Below are 21,298 nucleotides of genomic sequence, written 5' to 3' on the forward strand. Positions count from 1 at the left end.
AAGTAGTCAGAGCAACTTGTGACCCGTTTAGTATATTGACATTAAAAACTCTGTTTATTTGATATAATCAATTTTAGTGATAGACTTATTTATAACTGGTTTTTAACAAAAGCGTCGCTTAATAAGTCAATTTTAGCGTCTACTCGATTTAATGTTGTTTCAGTAGATTTTTTAGCTAACATTTGTTTAATTAATTTTAAATTTTTAAAGTATAATATTTTTGACGATTGTCAAATTTTTTACTACCATAACTATGTGATATATTCTCGTTATTAGTAACTAAATCATTACAGTATAGTAGTATATTATTAATATACATAAGTATATTCTATAAGTCTATAAAGACAGATTATTTTATACTAAGAAGGTACTTAGTTTCCTTACAGTATCCGTGTTTTTATGATGTATATGACAAGAACATGGTGTGCCGTGTTACGCAAGTATTTCGCGATAGTCTTAAATTGCTCGCGAGTTCTCGTGGCAGTCGCCTTCAGATTGATTGATATACAAAGTTATGAGTTGAATGTCCATGAAATTCTCCTATTAACAGCAAGTTTCGTCGACCCAGTGAAAATAATATGGCTATCATATATAGGGCTATACACAGGTAGAATACAAGCACAAAATATATATGAACATGAATGCGATTTTAGTAAAATTATAAATGTATTTGATTTCCGCTTATTAATGACGTAAATACGTACGCAAATAACAAAAAGGGTATTATGTTTCAATACACAGTAATATACAGTATGTAGTATTTATTTCATTATGGATGGAGTTTTCAGAGTATATATTTTATTTTATAATTTACTTATAACTTTGCACGCTATATTTATGATTCAGTCATAATTTTAAGAGTATATTTTTATTTAATATACGCTCACGTTTATAATAAATATTGGGATTATACGCGTGAGCACAGATGTGGCAGGTACCCGATTCGTCTGAATTTTATTTAGAATACGCTACACGATTGCGTAGCTGATTCTAATCCGATTTTCACAATTCTTTTTGCAATCGATGGGGTTGTCGAGTCTGTCTAAGCTGTCGTTTTTTGCGTAGCAATATATACTTGTTCATAAAAATGTTAAAAGTCCAAAAATCCGAGCTATTGACGACTTTTGTGTTTTAAAACTTATGTTTAATTTTATAAAAGAAAATAACAAAATATAATAATTACGTACTGTTATTTTCATTAATTCAATTGAAGTCCAAAGCGGCCATGATGATTCCACAAAAGTAATTCGTTTGAATGAATCGCAGAAGCAAAATTAACACGAATAAAGTGATATTTGAAAATGTAATAAAATTATTTCCAAGACCCTGATGTAATGAATAGTTTTAATTACACAGTTGAGGTGAAATGCCGTTTGTCGTAGAATTAATTTTAAACGGTTACGGTTTGTAATTGGCAGCGACGCGGCAACATAAAAAGTCTAGGCTTTTATTTTAGAAAAAAAAATGTAATTAATCTAATTGTTTCTTACCTATTATTTCTTTTTATCTGCAAAGTGTGTTAATTGCGTAAAAAAATTACTTTCTATATTTATATTTTATGTCTCAATACATTCATATGCCTAATATATATCAAACTGGCCGAGAAAGGGCTTTCTGTAGAAAGGTTGCGATAAGCGAAGGGTCGCAATTTGTTCCGCGCTGACTGAGCGATTCGTAAGAATTAAGACAAAGAAAGAAAGCTCCATTTTTTTAACAAGATTTCCTGATTGGAATTAGCATTTATTACCGCAAAACGCCGCGCCGCTCACAGATCAGGGTTGTAAAATGTTATTGTAATTATTCAAAGCATGGATATATACTTTTTCCTTCCAACGTGGAAATAACACTTTATTTTTTTATAGACTTAACCATAGAGTAAATAAAGTTTTATTACGTAGGTGTAACTCGTAAATTTCTTGTTGATCTCGCTTTATACTAAAAAAGTTTATTGTAATATATGGCCATAGAATCGTAAACAGACAAAGCGAAATAACGGGGCAAAACATTTGCATATTCTCATCTATGGGGTGTTTAGAGGCTCTCTATGCTTTAGTAACTCGCACGGTCTTCGTTTTCTCATCCAACTTAACTACTAGCTGTGACCCGGAGTTTTGCCCGCGTTAATTAGCATATAAAGTATACTACGTCTGTTAAGATAGGTTAAGGACCATCTGTGCATCTAATTTTATATCCGTTGTGAGAATAAAAATTAGTATGTATAGTAAGTTGGCTGTATGGTCATTATAATATTTTTTTTTATCTAATGAAATCTTTCGGCTGGTTCGGATTTTAATGAAAGAGAAATATTTAATTTTTTTTTATGCTACTTAGAATGGCAAACAAGCTGACGCCCACCTGATGTAAAGTGGTAACCGTCGCCTATAGACATGAGCAGTACCATGGACATAACAGAGTATACTGTTTCGCCCATGATACCCCCCATGCGTTGCCATTCCTGAGGACTCAGGTGTTATTCCTCTGTACCCAGTAAATTCACGCCATATCCCACTCTTCAAACGGAAACACAGCCATGCAAACAAAACTGCTTCACGGTTGAAACACGAATGGGACAGAGGTACCCCAGCAATTGACTTTTGTACAAAGTCTCCCTCTGGTGGTTTAAATTACCAAGGTCAGTACATTGGGGAAACTGTTATAACATAAGGGCGATATATATGCAATTATAAAATCCAGTACATTCCCTCGTGACCTACTTATCTAATTGTGGCTTAATTTATGTCAAAATAAACCTCGTGCCACATGAAGGTAACGGTACAATGTTTGAGTATTCTAATGAATATTGTAATACTCCCCTTTCTCTTATTACAAACGAGTAATCCAGCTTGCCTTGCAATTTTCTTTCGGGGAACGTGTGAGCAGCAGGTACACTTAGTTAGACATAAAATATACGTAGAAACGTATAGACAGGCTTAATGTAGACTGACTTGTTTGCGGTCGGATGTTTGTCAACTTGCAAAGCACATATAGAATTACAGATAATGGGTAAATCTCGCTTTAATCCATTCCTAGCTCGGCTCACGGCTCGAGCACGGTCTGTACGCGTCTACAGAGACTTTTGATTTGGAACGTGATCACTGCTACTAGCCTACACTAGTCACGCATCGAACTACGCTCAATTGATAATTAATGTATCCAGTATCTTTTGCTTAATACATATTGTTAGATAATTGATTTTCAATTGTTTATAATCTTCTAAAGATTATCGGATATATTATAATTACGAGTAGAATCCAATATCTTTTTTAATGCAATAAGCATGTATAGAATAGGCCACCCTTTCCTTTCACGTGGGTGTCGTTAGAGGCAACTAAAGGTGGGCTAGGGATGGGCAGCAGCGTCTCTCTTAAATCATCTCCAAATCTTAACTGTGGTTGCCAACCCACCTACCAAACATAACAACTACTAGCAAGACCCCCTCATGGGGAAGACTATGTTCTGCAGTGGTCTGATACAATAATAGACGAGTAGAAATCTTTTTGGAAAAATTAAAATAAAATTGGTATATATTATATACGTTAAATAATTCTAATAATAAAAAAAATCCACTTTACAAATATACGCATTTTGCTGGTGAATTTCTTGAGCAAACTAATATCATCACATGTAAATAAACGCTCCATATGTAAACGCTTTCAGGCAATAATTCATAATTGAGTACTTTTTCTCGTCTACCGTTTATCGTTACTGGGCCAATTGAGTATGTACAAATAGGTACATTAAATAAGTAAGTAAATTTTGCTACGTAAATAAAAAAAACGACTTCCCAGCCAAACAACAAACTATTTTCAAAAGAATTAAAGCTATTAAATGTTGCTAGACGTAAGGATTCTAACAAAATCATACAACGAATTGTGCTCAGAGGAATTATTCAATATGATGCCTACGGCCATTTTCTACCATCGTGTGGCTCACCATCGGCAGGGAGTTCACCCTCATACCCTACAGCCTAAATGGTCGTGTACAACGCGGTATCAGAGATTTTTTCTCTCACGAACACTCATGGTTGTGGAATGAGCTTCCTGCCGAGGTTGTCCCAATAGACTATAGCAGTATATACTCAGTGATATATATATCTGTGTAATGGTAGTTACCTTCCTCTCGAGGATTTGATCGCGGAATGTGAGCGTGAAGGGGCGGCAGTGCTCGGCGCGCAGGCGGTCGATGGAACGCGCGTCGATTGCCTTCATCAGGTATTCGTTGACTTCATCTTCCGGTTTCTTGTTCTCATTGCCGGCGTCAACTCCGATCCTGGATAGAGGCAAGCTAAAATTAAAAAAAAAAAACAATGTATCTACCTAGTGATAAAATGAATAAACCGTATTCAACACGAGATACTGGACGGTTTTGTTTCTATGGAGATGCATTTACAGAAACTTATTTTCATTTTATTACATATATTTGAAACATTATTTTTTGTTAGCGTCACAAATATTGTACTATTTTCTTTTGTAGACATTGCATATATAATTTTTAATTACTTATTAGACTCATTATATTTAAAGTCGCGAACAACTTGCCGCTTCACAGTCTGGTAATGAGAGTATAACATTTCATTACTTATAGACAGTAACTATTTATTTCCAATATGTTTCAAACGCATTTTTGGCCGTGTGGTACTGGCATAGAATACGCTAGCCCTTCCTTTCCCGTAGGCGTCGTAAGAGTCGACTAAGTGAGAGAGAGCTATGGGCAGAAGCGTCCCTCTTAAACCATCTCTAAAGTTTTACTGCAATTGTCAATCCGCTTGCCAAGCGTAGCAATTACCGGCAAAACCCCTCAACGGGGAGGCTCATGTTCAGCAGTGGACTGTTAAAGGCTGATATGATAAAACAAACGCATTTTTACATTACACGGTTGTAAGACTTTGGCGGAAGAAACAAAAAACTAGTGTTGTTATCGTGGCCTTACCTTTATAAGATTTAACTTATATCAATTACTGGAATAGCTAAGAAAGATAATTAAGGCGCACACAAAGAAGAGACACGCCAGAAATCTCTCCGTCTGCACTGATTACTTTAATCTTGTTTGCAGCAACAATTTCAATTAAAACTTTATTTTTCTTCATAAATCCAGCTTATGGGAGTGTATAGATATGGACGTGCTTCCATCAAGTCTATTATAATAATGCGTTACTTGACAATTTATGCTTGTATGCGGTTGAAATGATTTGAATGAACTTTTAGTCCGCAAATTGTAGTCTATCATATACTGTCAACAGAAATATGCCCTAAGGATTTTAAGCAAATCTTGCTCAGTATTTTTTATGTTCTGTTGAATATATAGACCTAAAGTCAGATAGAATATTCACTGCAATTCGCTCAACAGAGGCGAGTGCTCTTGTGACAATAACAACTGCATCGTACACCTAAGTGTTGCGTGACATGTAGTTCAGAAGTTGGTGGCCAGAGTTTCCTATTTCATTTCCATGAAACAGGCTGGGGAATTGTCGTGGCGCATAATTGAAATCATACAGTTGTCGACTTTGTGCAGTTTGACCTGGATACATTTTAGACAACCACCTAATCCAAATTAAGTTTGTGCTGTGTAATAGCTGGTTATGTATCCATGCACTTCATGCACATGCATGCAATCCATGCACACAATATGCTAGTTTTCTGAATTGGATGCTATCTGTATTGTGAATATTCGCAAATTGGACGTTTGCGACTTCGTGAGTGGCAAACATTTTACATTTATGCACCAACTTCAATATCGTCGAGTCGCTTCCCTATTTTGTTATTGAATTTTGCTATCTTCTCATTTTACAGCTTCATTTTTGCAACGGTCTTATATCAAGTGTTATTTATTATACTCAGTATATAGTTAGGTTGTTTTTTAATTTAAAATATAATTTCGATGCTGTGTACCTATAAAGATTTTTGTGCCTGTATTTAATGTTGAAAGTAAATAGATACTAATCGAGGATTTTATAAATGAATTCAGATTAGGTATATTACAAAGTAATTGTATTTGACATATTGTTTTTTTTTTATAAGAATTGTTAATGTAATATTTAAATATTTTAAATTTTGCATGCCTAATTGTGGCGAAATATGTGGACTTAATATTATTATATTATATTTACCATATTTCTTGCAAAATGCAAATAAATATTTGCATTCATTCATTCATCGAATTTAGTTCGATACTTTATGTAATAGATAGGCAGGCAATGTAAATTTAAAGCTAATTTATGCTATAAAAAGTACCTAGTAACGATTTAAATATAATTTGATAACAATGATATTATTAAATTCGTGTAATGATAATTTTAAAGTTATATTAGTTTAATATATTTCAGTGGGTAAATGGAACAATAATATGTTCAGTGAGTTGAAATTGTACATTGGAGGTAAATACAATATATGTTATGCCCATCTGTAATCCGGCGACAGGGCGCGGCGCGATCTCGCGCCAGCCAACTGGCACGCTGAATGTTATTGCAGGGTAGTCGGCCGAGGAAATTGCGATCCAAACTTGTAATCTGGTATTTGTAACGTAAGTGGTATCGTTTGATGTCTTTGTGTGTGTGTATGTGTGTGTGTCAACCGTACACCTTTAAGGCGACATCAAATAAAAAATAGGATTTGTTCCTTTTAAAAATACTATTCATAATATTATACCACTTATTTGTGTCTAATTTTTATAAAATGAAGGTAGTTTCACATTATGTTTTATTTTTAGTTGATGTTTGATAAATTACGCTCGCTAACAGTAGATATTAAGGGCATGTTCATACTTTTAAATTTCTCATTCAAGTGATTTATGTAAAAGTGAAATCTTTAGAGAAATAAATGTATTAAAGCGTATTTTCAGAATTGTTTGTATTCTAATTGTTTTCGTAAATAATGTAACATTAAACAGTTATTTATGTGTATGTCAACTTTCAGTTCTAATTAATTAACGTCAGCCTGTACGAATAAATCGATGTCTAGTGTATCTGGTATTGACAGTTCGATTTATGGCCATTCAATTTTAGCATACTGTTGCCGCTCTTTGGATCCTATAGAACTGAGACGCAGTTTTGTCGGTACCAATGCGATAAGAAGTAGATTTATGGTAATGCGGGAAATTAAATTTATACAAAAAACCGGTAGATGAAAAGAATAATTTGTACACTTACTTGGTGGAGTGTTTGCCGTGCTGTGAGCCGTGTCCCATGACGCGCATCTCCTTCGAGACATTCCCATTGATCGAGAAGGTGTGTTGCGGTTTCTTGTCCTGTGTCATCAGTGTATTGTATTATAACATTGTAAATAGCATTATTCAATATAGGAGATTTTGTATTGGTTTTTATTACTATACTAGCAATCCGCCCGGTTTCGAAAATAATATGCAGCCAATGTTACTTGCCAATATATATATATATATATATATATATATATATATATATATATATATATATATATATATATATATGTATGTATATATATTTGAGTCACTACGATATACATGGCGAAAACATAGCTTATTATAGGTGAAAGAATTTTTTGATCAGTTATGTAGTTTTTTAGTTTATTTATTACAAATAAACATTTAAATATTTCCTTTTTATAATATAAGTATAGACTAGCGATCAAATTCAAAAGAATCACAACACACACGACGAGACGTGTGTAAAATTGTTTTAACACTTTTAAAATGCCTAATACCCGGTCTGTAAGTTAGGATATCATAGGTCACTATCCAGAATGCATAGAGGAATGGTAGTTTTAAAAATCGTCCTAATCGAGAATTGAACTTGGCATCCTGTGTCGATCACCGCTCTAACGAGGTTATCGAAGTTGCAAATAAATGTTCAGTGACTCACCACTCGGCTGGTATCGTCCGGCACAATGAGGTAAGTCTCGATGTTGTGATCCTTGAGGTACGCGTTTCGCTGGCCACCCATCCCTGGTTCCACCTTGTAGTCATCGCCGAGACATCGCAGCGTTTCCTTTGTGATGTGAACGCGGCTGTATTTTATTAAAATTTTAAATTAATATAACTGAAATTATTCAAACACAGATGCGTGCGATAGCACGAGTGCGCGTATGTACACACCCACACACACACACACACACACACACACACACACACACACACACACGCGCGCGCACACACGCACACGCACACAGACGCATATGCATACCCACACGCACACGAACACGCACTCTTACGCTCACACACACACACACACACACACACACACACACACACACACACACACACACACACACACACACATACACACAAACATGCACGTACACAAACACATTTCTATATAAACGTGTATGTAGCGTCTCACCCGGCAACGCCACCGCTCTCCATGTAGTTGGCGAGGGTGACGTCGTTGGACCACACGTCAAACTGCCACTTGCGCAGCCCCAGCACGACGCAGTGCACGCGGCCCGTGTGGATGCCCACGCGCATGTTCACGTTTACCGCCATCACCTCGCGCACCAGTCTGCAATGCACAAAGAACATCACTTACATACGGTTTATTAGAGATGAGAATCATCTTAGGCAGAAGATAACAATGCTCCTTGATTATTCTTAGTTACCAAAACATTTACCGTGTGGTCCCGGCATAGAATAGGCCACCCCTTCCTTTTCCGTAGGTGTCGTAAGAGGCGACTAAGGGAGGGCGAGGGATAGGCAGCAGCGTCTCTTCTAAGACATATCCAAAGCCTAACTGCGGATGCCAATCCGCCTGCCAAGTGTAGTTACTAATGGCAAACCCCCCTAGGGGGAAGCTTATGTTCAGCAGTGGACAGTTAAAAGCTGATATGATAATGATAGACGGGAACATTTATCAATATATATATATATATATATATATATATATATATATATATATATATATATATATATATATATATATATATATATATATATATATTAATAATAAAAATATAATAATATAATATTTATTTAGATATTTATAAATATATAAATAAATATTTTTGCTCGATGGCAAAATAGGCGAGACAGGGGTACAGGGGTTTATGGGAATGATTTATGCAAAAAGTCTGCCTCTGTTCTTATATGTACAGCTTATATGAAGCTCCTTCCACGGTTTGTATATGCGAGTGGTATGTGGTACTCACGCAATAGCGTCTATCATGTCGAGTCCCATTTCTACACAGCACTTGGCGTGGTCGTCGCGCGCCTCCGGCAGTCCTGACACGCAATAGTAGCAGTCCCCGAGGAGCTTGATGCGGAGGCAGTGGTGTTCAGCCGCCAGACGGTCGAATCTAAAAAAAAGGTTTGTTTTAGACAACCGAGCATATGGTCCATCTATTTAACTATAAGCTAAACTAAGGATACAAGTAGAGACTTTACTACACTGTTTTAAAGTATCTACTTGCTAAAAACTATAATTCATATTTCACTTTACACAGCAAATAGTAGCGAGTGCGTTATGAAGTCATTCCGAGGGAAAATCACTTTTGTGATTTATCACTGGTGATATTATTAGGAATAAATATAATAATTTCATGAAATGACAATGTATTAAATGTGGTAATAATTACTACGCCTACTGTTAGTGGCGATAATTATTTACTTTTCGTCAACAAATCATTGGATACTGTACCTAATGTTTTTCTATTCAAAGCTGTTTTTTGAGTATGCAATAACCTATCTCGTTGATTCTATAGCTTCAAGATTTTCGGTTTACGTAACATGATTCAGTTTCAATTTGAGGTATTTATTTTACGATTACCTCCACAGTGAGATAGTGAAGGCAATAATAGTACATTATTGCCGCGGCCAGCAACTGAGGCATTGATGGACGAACGTGCAAATGTGGGCCGAGGCGTAGCCGAGGCACACATACATAAGTCCATCAACGCCTAGTTGTGGCCAAGGCTTGTATAGTATGTTCCTTTGTTTTTTTTTTCAATAAACAGCTTTCTATTTGCAAGCCAGTTCGAAATTTAAACAAAACCTTGTATTAGTTACCTCCTTGGTAGCCATGTTTCGAAGTAAAAGGTCATTCCATTTTTAAATTACAGGACAGATATAAGTTTACATGGTAATTTAACTGGTCGCAAAACACGACAGATATGGATTTTCATACAACTTTTGTCGGCCGCTGCCCGCATGTATCTGGCCAGTACGGCAATTTTGATTTATCTCGAAGAAGATTGTCAAAATAATGCTAACATTTCCAAGCATGTTTGAGAAAAAACCTTGTATGTAATATTTAAAGAATACTACTGAAAATTTACGTTGCCCAATCGGTCATGCTAATGTCAGTTAAATACATATTTATTCACATTTATTTCGCAATTGGAACAATTAAAACGGGGGCTCTTGATAAATTTTAGAAACTATGTACGAAATATCAAATAGTATTACGATTAATGTAAAAAATAAATATTATGAATAAATTGTTTTTATTATTGTACTCTACTAAAAATAATATTAATTTTTTTTATTAAATAATTTTGATCTTTAATCGATTCATACTCGCAGTTTAATCACATTTAATTGCAAACATATTTTGTATGGGGGGAAGGGATTGTTAGTAATGGGGATTAGCAACCCCATTGCTAGCAATAAACCCTATCAGGTCGACCTCCTCGCGGTTCCCCCTGGAAACCATCGTGATTGGTTTATTGTTGAATTTGTTACGATGGGCTAACTGACCTGCTTCACCCTCATCTATCATCCCTCACTGGTGTCCCGCCAGCGTATACCAATAGTGCAGACGGGGCTACCATTTCATTATCATCCATTAAAAAAAAAAACATATTTTGTATTAGCAAAAATAATAGATTCACATGTAAAAATCTGAGGGCATTACATCACTTTGGATTCTAAAATGTGCTATACTTCAATTATATAAAAAGACATACTAATTATTTGAATTTGAACTAAATAAGTTTCCTTTGGTAAATAGATGTGTATATATTAACATAGACAGTGGTATTTATCGCGTAAGATGTGGCACGGGACTTGGTTTTGTGGCAGGTGGCAGCGAGCACGTCGCCAACGCGCCGTGAAATGTCGCATTAATGCACCTAGCACCGTAAAAGCTGCAAGCGGCAATAAAGCGCAGTGAAAAATTTACGATCGCTCCGGACGAGATCTCTGCGTACATCAATCCACCTTGATTTATCCTGTTCCATCGAATGAGCGCGCTACACGTACCTTATATGTTGCTTTTGATTAAGAAGTCCAACGGCAAATCAGCTGTCTAATATATCCATGCATTCTATAGGCAATTGTTTTAAAAATAAAATACGTTATACGCTTTGGATACAACTGTGAAATGAACAGAATACAGACAGTGCATAAATATATGTATTTATTTCACATAAACATTTTATCACATTGTTCAATAACTTAAAAGGAATAATTGAAACAATACGAATAAGATGGCTAGTGTTTTGGAAGTCTGTAAAAGGCACCTCGGCCATATCATCCGGAATAAAATCTATATGGAACATCTTATTGTTCGAGGGTCGGTACAAGGCCAACGTTTTCGGGGTAGATCACCAAAGCGATCGACTGACCTCATCAAAACGGCCACACAGCAGTCTATTGTGGTATGCTCTCGCTCGGCTGTGAGCAGAAGTAGATGGAGACGCATTGCGAGGACCTCAATCGCTAAGGAGGGCCTTATTAACGATGCACTATCATCATACATAAAACCACGACCACTCTGTGAAGAGTATACGATTGAAGAGAGAAATAGCAAAATCACTATTAAAGGTGCAAATTTTGTGTAAGGCCCCGATTTATATCTTGACGAGCTTGTAACATATCTAAATTGCTTTCTTACAGGGACATTTAACTACAAATACGTAAAATATACATATATTACGGTAAATATAAGTAGAGTTGTACAACAATTAAATACAATTTTTATAAATATATATTTAATAATTGTAGAGACGCAAATGAATGGCGATGCCGTCCTGTCTTCCTATTATTCATGAAACAAATATTTGGCACGGAGGGCGAGACTTTTTGTGTGCGATTACAATTTGTATGCATTATTATTTACATATTTTTATCATCGTTCACTCTGAAGTAGGCAAAGAGAAATAAGTAACAAAAGCGTCTCTTGCTCCAATTATTTTCATAAATTGTCTCACGTTTATGTCGTAATGTTATAGAAAGAAATTTTAAGAATAAAAAAAAATCACCTATAGTAACTCGACAGCTGGGCGCGTCGTGTTAGTATAGAACGCTCAATATTTTAATCACCTATAGTAAGTAATTCAATGCTGGACGCGTCGTTTTAGTATTTTCCAATTAATATTTTTCATTGTTTTTTCCCCAACGTTTCTTTGCTTAAAAACGTTCAGTTTTATATAAATAATGAAGTAAAACGCTCCCTTATAAACAGATGCTAACCATTTCGATTTCGCCGTGTTTTAGGTATATTTTTTATGCGGTACGACCTTTATTTTGCGTTTAGATATATAAAGTATATAGTGCCAGTGATTTTGGAAAAAGTTTGTGAATGTAATGTGTATAATTGATGTTTGTAGTTATTATAATTGGTGGAGCGTGCGGTCCACTTGTTAGGTGAAGGTGTCCCCTGTACGGGGCCCTAACGAGGCTCGCAGTGATGGATGGCCACATCCACCCCACGCCACTTTATCACGAACAAGACAAAATGATATATAATCTTGTTTAGAGCCCACGGAGCTCGTGCCATGTTTAGGGAATTGTGAATTATTGCTGCGTCGTTTCAATTTTGATACATACCTAACACGTATCACGATAATAGTGGACCTGGACTGATTTATTTGTAAACTACTGGCTTTTTGTTCAACTTCGTGATTGCGATTTATTTTCGCATTTTGGCCGTCAAACGGTTAACACTAGGCTCCGAGCAGCGACCTAATAATTCCTTTGAAGATGCAACGTCTAGTTTTGTGAAACACGTGTTGCAAAAGGTGTATGAACAAAACGGTGGTCAGAGATTGAAAGCTAATATGTGAGGGCGTGGAAATTCTGACGAATCTTCGAGTATCGGCAGTTGAACGAGTCGAGAGACAAAACATGTCATGTCATTAAACAAAACATGTCTAGTGAATACCCACGTCTGTTATACATCCAATTGTTACTGCAATTGGATCTTGAAATATCATTACTAATTCAGATATTAAATCAAAATTTAAAAAATGTTCGGATGAAGGTTTGGAGATAGTTTTAATGTGGATCCCTGTTCTAGTAGTGATTGTAAGTAATGAGTGCGTGGATTCCCTTGCTAAATACACAGCCAGTAATAGTGGAGATCAGAAGCACCATAAAATCGTCTGCAATGACCTTATAGCATGCCCACTAACAGATTTCCGGGATGCGTGGACATACATATACTTGATAAGAGACCTCGAGAAACACTGGTCCATATTATGCTTTGATCCAAACAATTATTCCAATTAAAACTTTGTTTTTAAGACACAAAAGGCTGCCTAAGTCTACTATTATATCTATATTATATAGACTATATGTTGATCATTGTGGTTCACCAGTATATTGCACAAACTTAGAATTAGACATAAATCTATTTGTAAATCTGGTCAAGAAGATGGATATATATATATATATATATATATAGTAGGTCCCGGCATAGAATGGGCCACCCCCTCTCCTTTCTCATGGATGTTTTATGTTTTAATAGGCGACTTAGAGAGCTTATGGCAGAGGGACGGGTAGCAGCGTACCTCTTAAAGCATCACCAAAGCCGAAACTGCGGCTGCTAACCCGCCTGCCAAGCGTGGCAACTACTGTCAAATCTTTCCTTATGGGGGAGGTTATGTTTAGCAGTGGACAATTAGTGGCTGATACAATATATGTTATATTACGTATTGATAAATATCACAAACTCATATTGTGTTTTATTCAGTTTTTTATACCAAAAAGCTCAAATTTAGGCCAGTTCTTTAAATATAATTTCCATTTATAATAATAACATACAATAAAATATTACATACAGTACACATCTTTCGGGGGGGAAAGGGATTGTTAGCAATTGAGTTTGATAGCCCCATTGCTAGCAATATACCTTATTAGGTCGACCTCCACGTGGTTCCCCCTGGAAACCATCGTGAACAATTCTTGTTGAATTCGTCACGATGGGCCAACTGATCTACTTCATCATCATCTATCATCCTTCACTGGTGCCCCGCCGGTGTATACCGATAGCGCGGCTACTATTCTGTTATCACTCATTAAAAAAAAGTACACATCTTTTACATAGTTTGCACAACACACATTCACACATACTCGCGAACACACCCACATTCATTTACACAACTTCGCTTCTCTTAAGGGCATCCATATATTTTTTACGTTTTATAATTGCTTGTGTATTTATATTACTGATTTTACTAAGGTTAAAATATTTCAGGATTGCTTGATCACCAAGGATCATTATGTTAATTTTATATTCCTTTTCTTTTATATTAACACCTGTCCACTATGTAGAATGTTATTACGATTATAACAGATTGTGTATTGTTAATCTTTGTCGGGTGCCCACGATACAGGCTCGTCTAGTGTGGGGCCCATTGTATCTTGTATTTGTAACTTTGTGTTTTTGTCAAACAATAAATTTCTATTCTATTCTATTTCCAGTACGAGCCTCCTAAGCCTCTTATACGTGACGCTGGCAGAAATGGTCGTACAAATAGCGAACGATTGCCATTAATAAAAATAAGAACAAGAAGTACATTAATAACTCACAACTGTTTTATCAGTGGCCCGCGCGAGTTTCACTTGTAGCAGAATGAAATTCTAAGTGGCCGTGGCCAGTAAGTAGAGTGCAATATGATTTCCTGTCCAGACAAAACCTTTTTAAACTGGTCTAGACTTCAGGCAATTACTAGTGGGAGCGAATACAGACTCTATAAATAGTAGCGCGAGCACTGGACACCGGGTTCCATGCGCCACGTCTTAATTGAAACAAGATAATAGTCCCATTGTCTTAATTAAGGAATTCTCGAGTTGAGAGAGTAATCTATGTGCACTATTTATTCTACACAAAACATATTTTTATAGTCCATTATATTGCTTGTTAGCTAATATTATTAAAAGGTAGGTCGTAAGTGTTAGTTGAGGATATGGTTTTTGTATATCGAATACATTTATTTGTAATAATTATTGTAAGAAAAATCTTTTATTAATATTAAAAATGTAAGAGTTTGTTTGTTATATTATAAAGCCTTAACGGCTTAAACGATCTCTGTGCAATTTCATATATATGTACTATATTACATGGAGACGGATACAGGCTATTTTCTAACCCGGTCAGTAGACATACCCCGGTTACGCAGACGAAGTCACGGGCAAGAGAATTTATGGACTGTTATTTATTTTTAAAGAAACTGTGCGACGCCGGCGCTAGGAAATATTTTAATATAATATAACATGATTATATATAATATATTGTATAAACCAAAAAGAGCAATTAAGAGCAGAATATCAGCCTAGAAGAACTAACTTAGCTAACATATAGACTAAAAGTTTAAGTGCCTATTCGCGACAGAAGTCGAACGGTGGAAGCACTTTCATAATGCGTTTTTCATGTGGACCTGATACTTATAAATATAAATAAACTACGCTTATTTGGTCTAAATCTACCTTTAAATGGATCATACATACCTGGCGAAGAGTTCGTTGAGAAGGCGGACCAGTTCTTCAGCGGTGCACTGGTCCGACAGGGACGTGAAGCCGCATATGTCCGCAAACAGAATGCTGCACAAACGAAAATAGACTGTTTTGTTAATACAATAAAGTTGTAACCAGACGATGTCTGAAATAGAAAATATTTAAGAAAAAGGGTCGTGTGCTCCTGGCATAGAATAGGCTACACGCTTCTTTCCCGTAGAAGGCATCAGTGTCCTTTTTAAAACATCTCCAAAGCCTAACTGCGATTGCTAATTGGCCTGCCAAGTATGGCGACTACTGGCAAAAGCTACCAAGGGGTAGACTTATATTTAGCAGTGGGCAGTTAAAGACTGATATGGTGAAGAAAATGATGCAAGGAATCTTAATAAGAATAATAGAAGCCAAAACAAGTGCTCATTATTTATAAAAAAAGAACATAAAACATCGGGAAAAAACCAAATCAGTCAGGGGGGAAGGGACTGTTACTAAATAGGGAGGTTAGTCCTCATTGCTATCAATATACCCTGTCAGGTCGACCTCCACACGGTTCCCCTGGACACTACCGTGACTAACTTATCCTTTAATTAGTCACGATGGACTAACTGGCCTGCCGTTTCATGCTCACCTATCATCCCTCACTGGTGTCCTGCCAGCGTATACCGATAGTACAGGCGGAGTTACCATTTCATTGTCATCTAATTACAAAAAAAAATCCAAAAAGTCCGAGTGTAGCGGGGGACACGCCTTCTGTCGCGTTAAATTCTAATATGTTACGTCACGCTCCACACAACGATGACACGTGACAGCGGTTGTCGACTCTGACTACCGCACCGGGGATTACAGACGTGAGCGTATTTATCTATTATTTTTATTAACTAAGAAGTGAGCCTTTTATCTAAGAAATTACTTATGGAGATAGACAGTCAGAAGAAGTTTTAATTTGGCCCGACATTCTTATCATTGATATATTAGTTTGGCCTTTAATAAGCCTTTTTACCGAGAGCCGTTTTTATGCCAGCTCTTAAATCTCCGCCCGAGCCGCCGGTTCGGGAGAGATTTCGGCAGTTTATTGTTAAAAGCCTCACATAATTTTCTAAAAATGAATTAAGTATCAGCAATTTGTTGCTACGGCGTTCACAGTATTATTACCTGTCTGCCTTTATAAGTTTTACCTGCTTTTATCTTTTTAAATACTAATATCGGGAGCCAATAAGTAAGGATGTTGGATTCTTCAAAACAGTTGCGCAAGCTGTCGAATTCTCAATACAAAGAGAACGTTAGTATTTTTCTCGTATTATAAATGTTATTTAGACGTTACTTGATTTACTCTTTATCAGAATACAATAGGTCCTAATAAATAATAAATATTTTTCTTCCTTTCTAATATTATGAAAAGAATTGACTTGGGAAAAATCAAAATCAGATTTATGATTAAGTACAGTAAACCGCAAGTACAAGGTAATACCGTAAGTAGTGTATCTGTACTAAGTCTGTCTTCGTATAATTTTAATAAAGCTATGTATGTATCTTTGAATTTGTAGTGTTATCAAGATTTATAAGTAAAACTAATAAACATATTACACTAATGTACGACCAATAATCAAATAGCTACCTGACAATTCATCGGAAAATGTGAATTCATCTTGCGTTATTTTTACGAGAAATATTTGGCTTCTAATTTTGAATAAATCAATGAATCATAACGTATGATGTCTCACTGCTGAGTGAAGGCCTCCCCAGCCGCTTCTACGATTACTGGCCAAGTCTTCATAGAATAAATATAGCATTGTCTTAATAATAAAATGGCAAAATTAGTAATAACATTGTTGTTGTACATAAAACAATACTTACTGTTTGTTATTACAAACAGTAATTGAACAGTTAAACAGTAGCTATTGTACAAAACAACTATCATCTTTTAAACGGTTTCATTATTCCAATACTAAGAAAAGACAACAAGCATTCAAAGTGAAGATCTTAAAAGAGAACAAAGTAGCAAATTTCACATAGTAGCAATGTCCTCTACAGTGTATTATAATCATTTTACATCTTATGTAAAGTAAGCACGTCAATAAGCTCAGTCATCTTTTGGCCTCCTTCGACTATCATCTCGACAAATTGGCACAAAGACTCGACTGTAATATCGCATTGCTAAGTAAAATCATCTGTCGTAAATTGTAACTTTATTTCACGATACTCGTCGTGTACGTCACGAAAACCAATGTAAAATCTATGAATCACAATTCGAGTCGCACAAAGCATGTGTGTTTATTCTTTGTAACAAAGACAGTCGGCTGTGTTTCGTTCGAGTGAGTACCGTAAGCAAATCGATTCAAAACCTCGGCTCACCTATTGTTTTGTGCAAGCTTTATTTTTCGCCTAGAGCGATTTGGTGAATACAATAAAAAGGAAATACGTCTGTTACTTTAGAGTTGTCGTTAAATATTTTAAAAGCAACGCTACAACCCACCCATCTCTGATATTATGGGTTATCCTGGTTACAAAAACGATCGACGAGTATACTGTGAGTTTACCAGAGGGAGACTTTGTACAAAAGGCATTTGCTTGGGCACCTCTGTCCTATTCGTGTTGTGTGGACCGTGAAGCAGTTGTGGTTTCATGGCTATGTTTCGGTTTGAAGGGTGGGATATGGCAGTGAATTTATAGGGTACAGAGGAATAACACCTGAGTCCTCAGGAATGGGAACGCATGCGGTGTGTCATGGTCGAAACAGTACACTCAGTTATGTCCATGGTACTGCTCATGTCTATAGGCGACGGTTACCACTTTCCATCAGGTGGGCCGTCAGCTTATTTGCCATTCTAATTTTTTTTCAGTGTCGACAATGTGGAATCCATTAGACAGATTGTGTGCTTGATTCTCACTTACGTGGAACAATACCTACTCTTAACGGTATTTTTTTTTAATGGATAATAATGGAATGGTAGCCCCACCCGCGCTATCTGTATACACCGGCGAGGCACCAGTGAAGGATGATAGGTGAGGATAAAGTAGGTCAGTTAGTCCATCGTGACGAATTCAATAAGAATTTGTTCACGATGGTTTCTTGGGGAAACCACGTGGAGATCGACCTAATAAGACGTACTGCTAGCAATGGGGCTGTTAAACTGCATTGCTAACAATCCCTTTCCCCCACTCTTAACGGTATTAGTGTGACAAAATGTATCATCAAAATATATTTTGAACAGGCGAAGATATTACGTGACGTATACATAAAAAAAAAGTCGTCGAACTGAGAGCTTGCTCCTTTTTGAAGTTGGTTGAAAAGAGTAAACTCATTACTTTGTATCCGAGCAACAATTTGATCTTAAAATTTTGAGTTTATAAATTTAATTACGAAGTCAAACGTATCAGAAATTAGTTTTGTTCTGTTTGACTTCTAATTTTGTTCACGGAAATGTTTCAGTGGGTAGGTAAAGATTTTTTTTTGTAAAATCGATTGATTTTACAAATATGAATATTATGAGTATCAAAGTGGGTTTGTTTGTTTATATATTTGTTTGTTTGTTACCCCTTAGCACTTTAACAGCTCAATCTATTATTATGAAATTTGCTATAAATTTACTATATGAGATAGAATAGAAAGATAAATAGCAGTGTAGTGCAACGTATACGTATATATATATAATAATAATAGTCAATTATATATATATATATATATATATATATATATATATATATATATATATATATATATAATTGACTATTAATAAAATTAAAAAAAATTAAATTACAATGTTTATCGTTCCAATAAATGAAATTAAAAAAAAATGTTTAGAGGGTATCATGGGTGTCACAGTATATTCTATGATGTCCACGGTGCTATTTATAGACGACGGTTATCACGTTGTGGGCCATCAGTACGAGTATATTTGATTTGTATTCTAAATATCGTACAAAAATATTATTCCGAGTTAAAGTTTTGTCATAAAAAAAACAAAAGTGGTTGCTCTTATCGTTTATCTCCGAGTTAACGTAGTTTATATTTGTTTTAACCTCTTTTACACTATTCTTATTGAAACACTCTGCCAACTGGATTCCGGAGACGCTTCACGGCGCTCGCATTTCAAATCTCTTTTACTTTATTAACATTCTCTATTGACAAATTAAAATCTACGGTGACAAGTTACAGAGGGACAGTAATATTTTACCTTTTTAAAATCCTTACTTATGTGATAGGTCTTAAGTTTGTTTGTTTGTTAGTTCTCTGGGCGTAATCATGACATATACATTTTGCTCCACAAAATGGAATGATGAAATGTAATTTATTTTGCTGTAATGTAATGTAATCAGCAAATTTTGCCCATTGAATGTACATGTAATTAATTTTTACCAATTTATTATTTATAATATTAATAAAAAGCGATTAAGGGAATTTAATAGTCGAACGATGGGCAGAAGCGTCTCTCTCAAAACATCAACGAAGACTAACTGCGTTTGCTAACCAGCTTGCTAAGCGTGGCAACTACTGGCAAAACCCCTCAAGGGGGAGGTTTATATTTAGCAGTGATATATGTAAATAATAATAGCAGATATATCGATGAATAATAAGATGTTTCGTCACTTAAACATTTTTTTTTATAACAGCTCGACATTTGATGGTGCAACCAATGCCTGCAGAAGCAAGATACGGTATATTTAGAATGAAGAAGAATGCAGTCTACTTTATAAGCCGGTCATGATCTAGTAACGAGGACAAAGCCACTCAAGCACCACCTACCCACTTCTATCTGTCCTCCTTTAACCAAAGGTTGTCTGTAAGAGATCGCCCTAGCGATAAGACCGCCTTTTGTACCTTTATGTGTATATTTTAACCTGTACTTCATGCTACTGTATTTCAATTGAATTGTTTATATGTCATTGTTTATTTTTATGTTTTTAGTGCAACATTGTTAAATAATTAAATAAATAAATAAAAGTCGCTGGTAAAGACTGGTGTGTGAATAAATCTGTTTGTGTCGAGTTATCGCGGCGCAGTATTACCCCGCTAAGTATTGTACATAATCCCTGAATATCTCCATTCGTTCGGCTCGCCAAATTGGGGCTATTACTTTTTTTTTTATATCCGAGTAACGGCGGCTCCGCTCGGGTTTGCAATAACAAAATTATTACTACGGTTATTATTCTTTACACCCGCCGGTTACAATTACTTGGTATTATTCGAGGTGGAAGCCCGAATCCGCTTTTTTTTCGATCAGGAAAACCATTTAAACAACTTCACAAACTAAAGATTGTATCACTTCTAATTAATATTTACTGTATTTGTTATTTCTCTTTTTACTTGGTGCAATAAAGTGTAAAATAAATAAATAAATAAAGACTGAAACTGACTATGAGGAGAGAGTATGGCGTCGTTTAAATGATTCGTCATTGTAATCGTTAAACATGTCCACTGTTGTACATAAGCCTACCTCATAAGAGGAGTTTAGCTAGTAGTTGCCACACTTGTCAGGCGGGTTGGCAACCACAGTTAGATTTTAGAGATGTTTCAAGAGAGACGCTATTGCCGATCCCTCGCCTTCCCTTAGTCGCCTCTTACGACACCCTCGTGAAAGGAAGGGGTGGCCTATTCTTTCCGGTACCATACGGCCAAATTGTATAGTAATTAGTTAAGCCATTACGGAGCTAAGAGGTAACAAAA

General features: G+C 35.8%; 1 protein-coding gene across 2 annotated transcripts in view; it reads right to left on the minus strand.

The window, feature by feature from the left end:
* The window catches only part of LOC113517848 (adenylate cyclase type 6), a 337,672-nt gene that overhangs the window by 19,121 nt on the left and 297,253 nt on the right, over positions 1–21,298 (minus strand). Inside the window, exons 12-17 of one of the 2 annotated variants that reach the window (XM_052895423.1) lie at positions 15,631–15,723; positions 9,111–9,257; positions 8,309–8,467; positions 7,832–7,976; positions 7,145–7,242; positions 4,113–4,269 (exon numbers count right to left, since the gene is read on the minus strand). In XM_052895423.1, the coding sequence (XP_052751383.1) occupies positions 4,113–4,269; positions 7,145–7,242; positions 7,832–7,976; positions 8,309–8,467; positions 9,111–9,257; positions 15,631–15,723 (799 nt within the window). Of the gene's footprint in view, positions 1–4,112; positions 4,285–7,144; positions 7,243–7,831; positions 7,977–8,308; positions 8,468–9,110; positions 9,258–15,630; positions 15,724–21,298 lie in introns of both variants that reach the window. The other variant, XM_052895422.1, reaches the window with a different exon arrangement.

This window comes from Galleria mellonella, unplaced genomic scaffold (assembly GCF_026898425.1).
Source record: "Galleria mellonella isolate WM207_F2 unplaced genomic scaffold, CSIRO_AGI_GalMel_v1 utg28, whole genome shotgun sequence".
In the NCBI taxonomy this organism is placed as follows: Eukaryota; Metazoa; Arthropoda; class Insecta; order Lepidoptera; family Pyralidae; genus Galleria; species Galleria mellonella.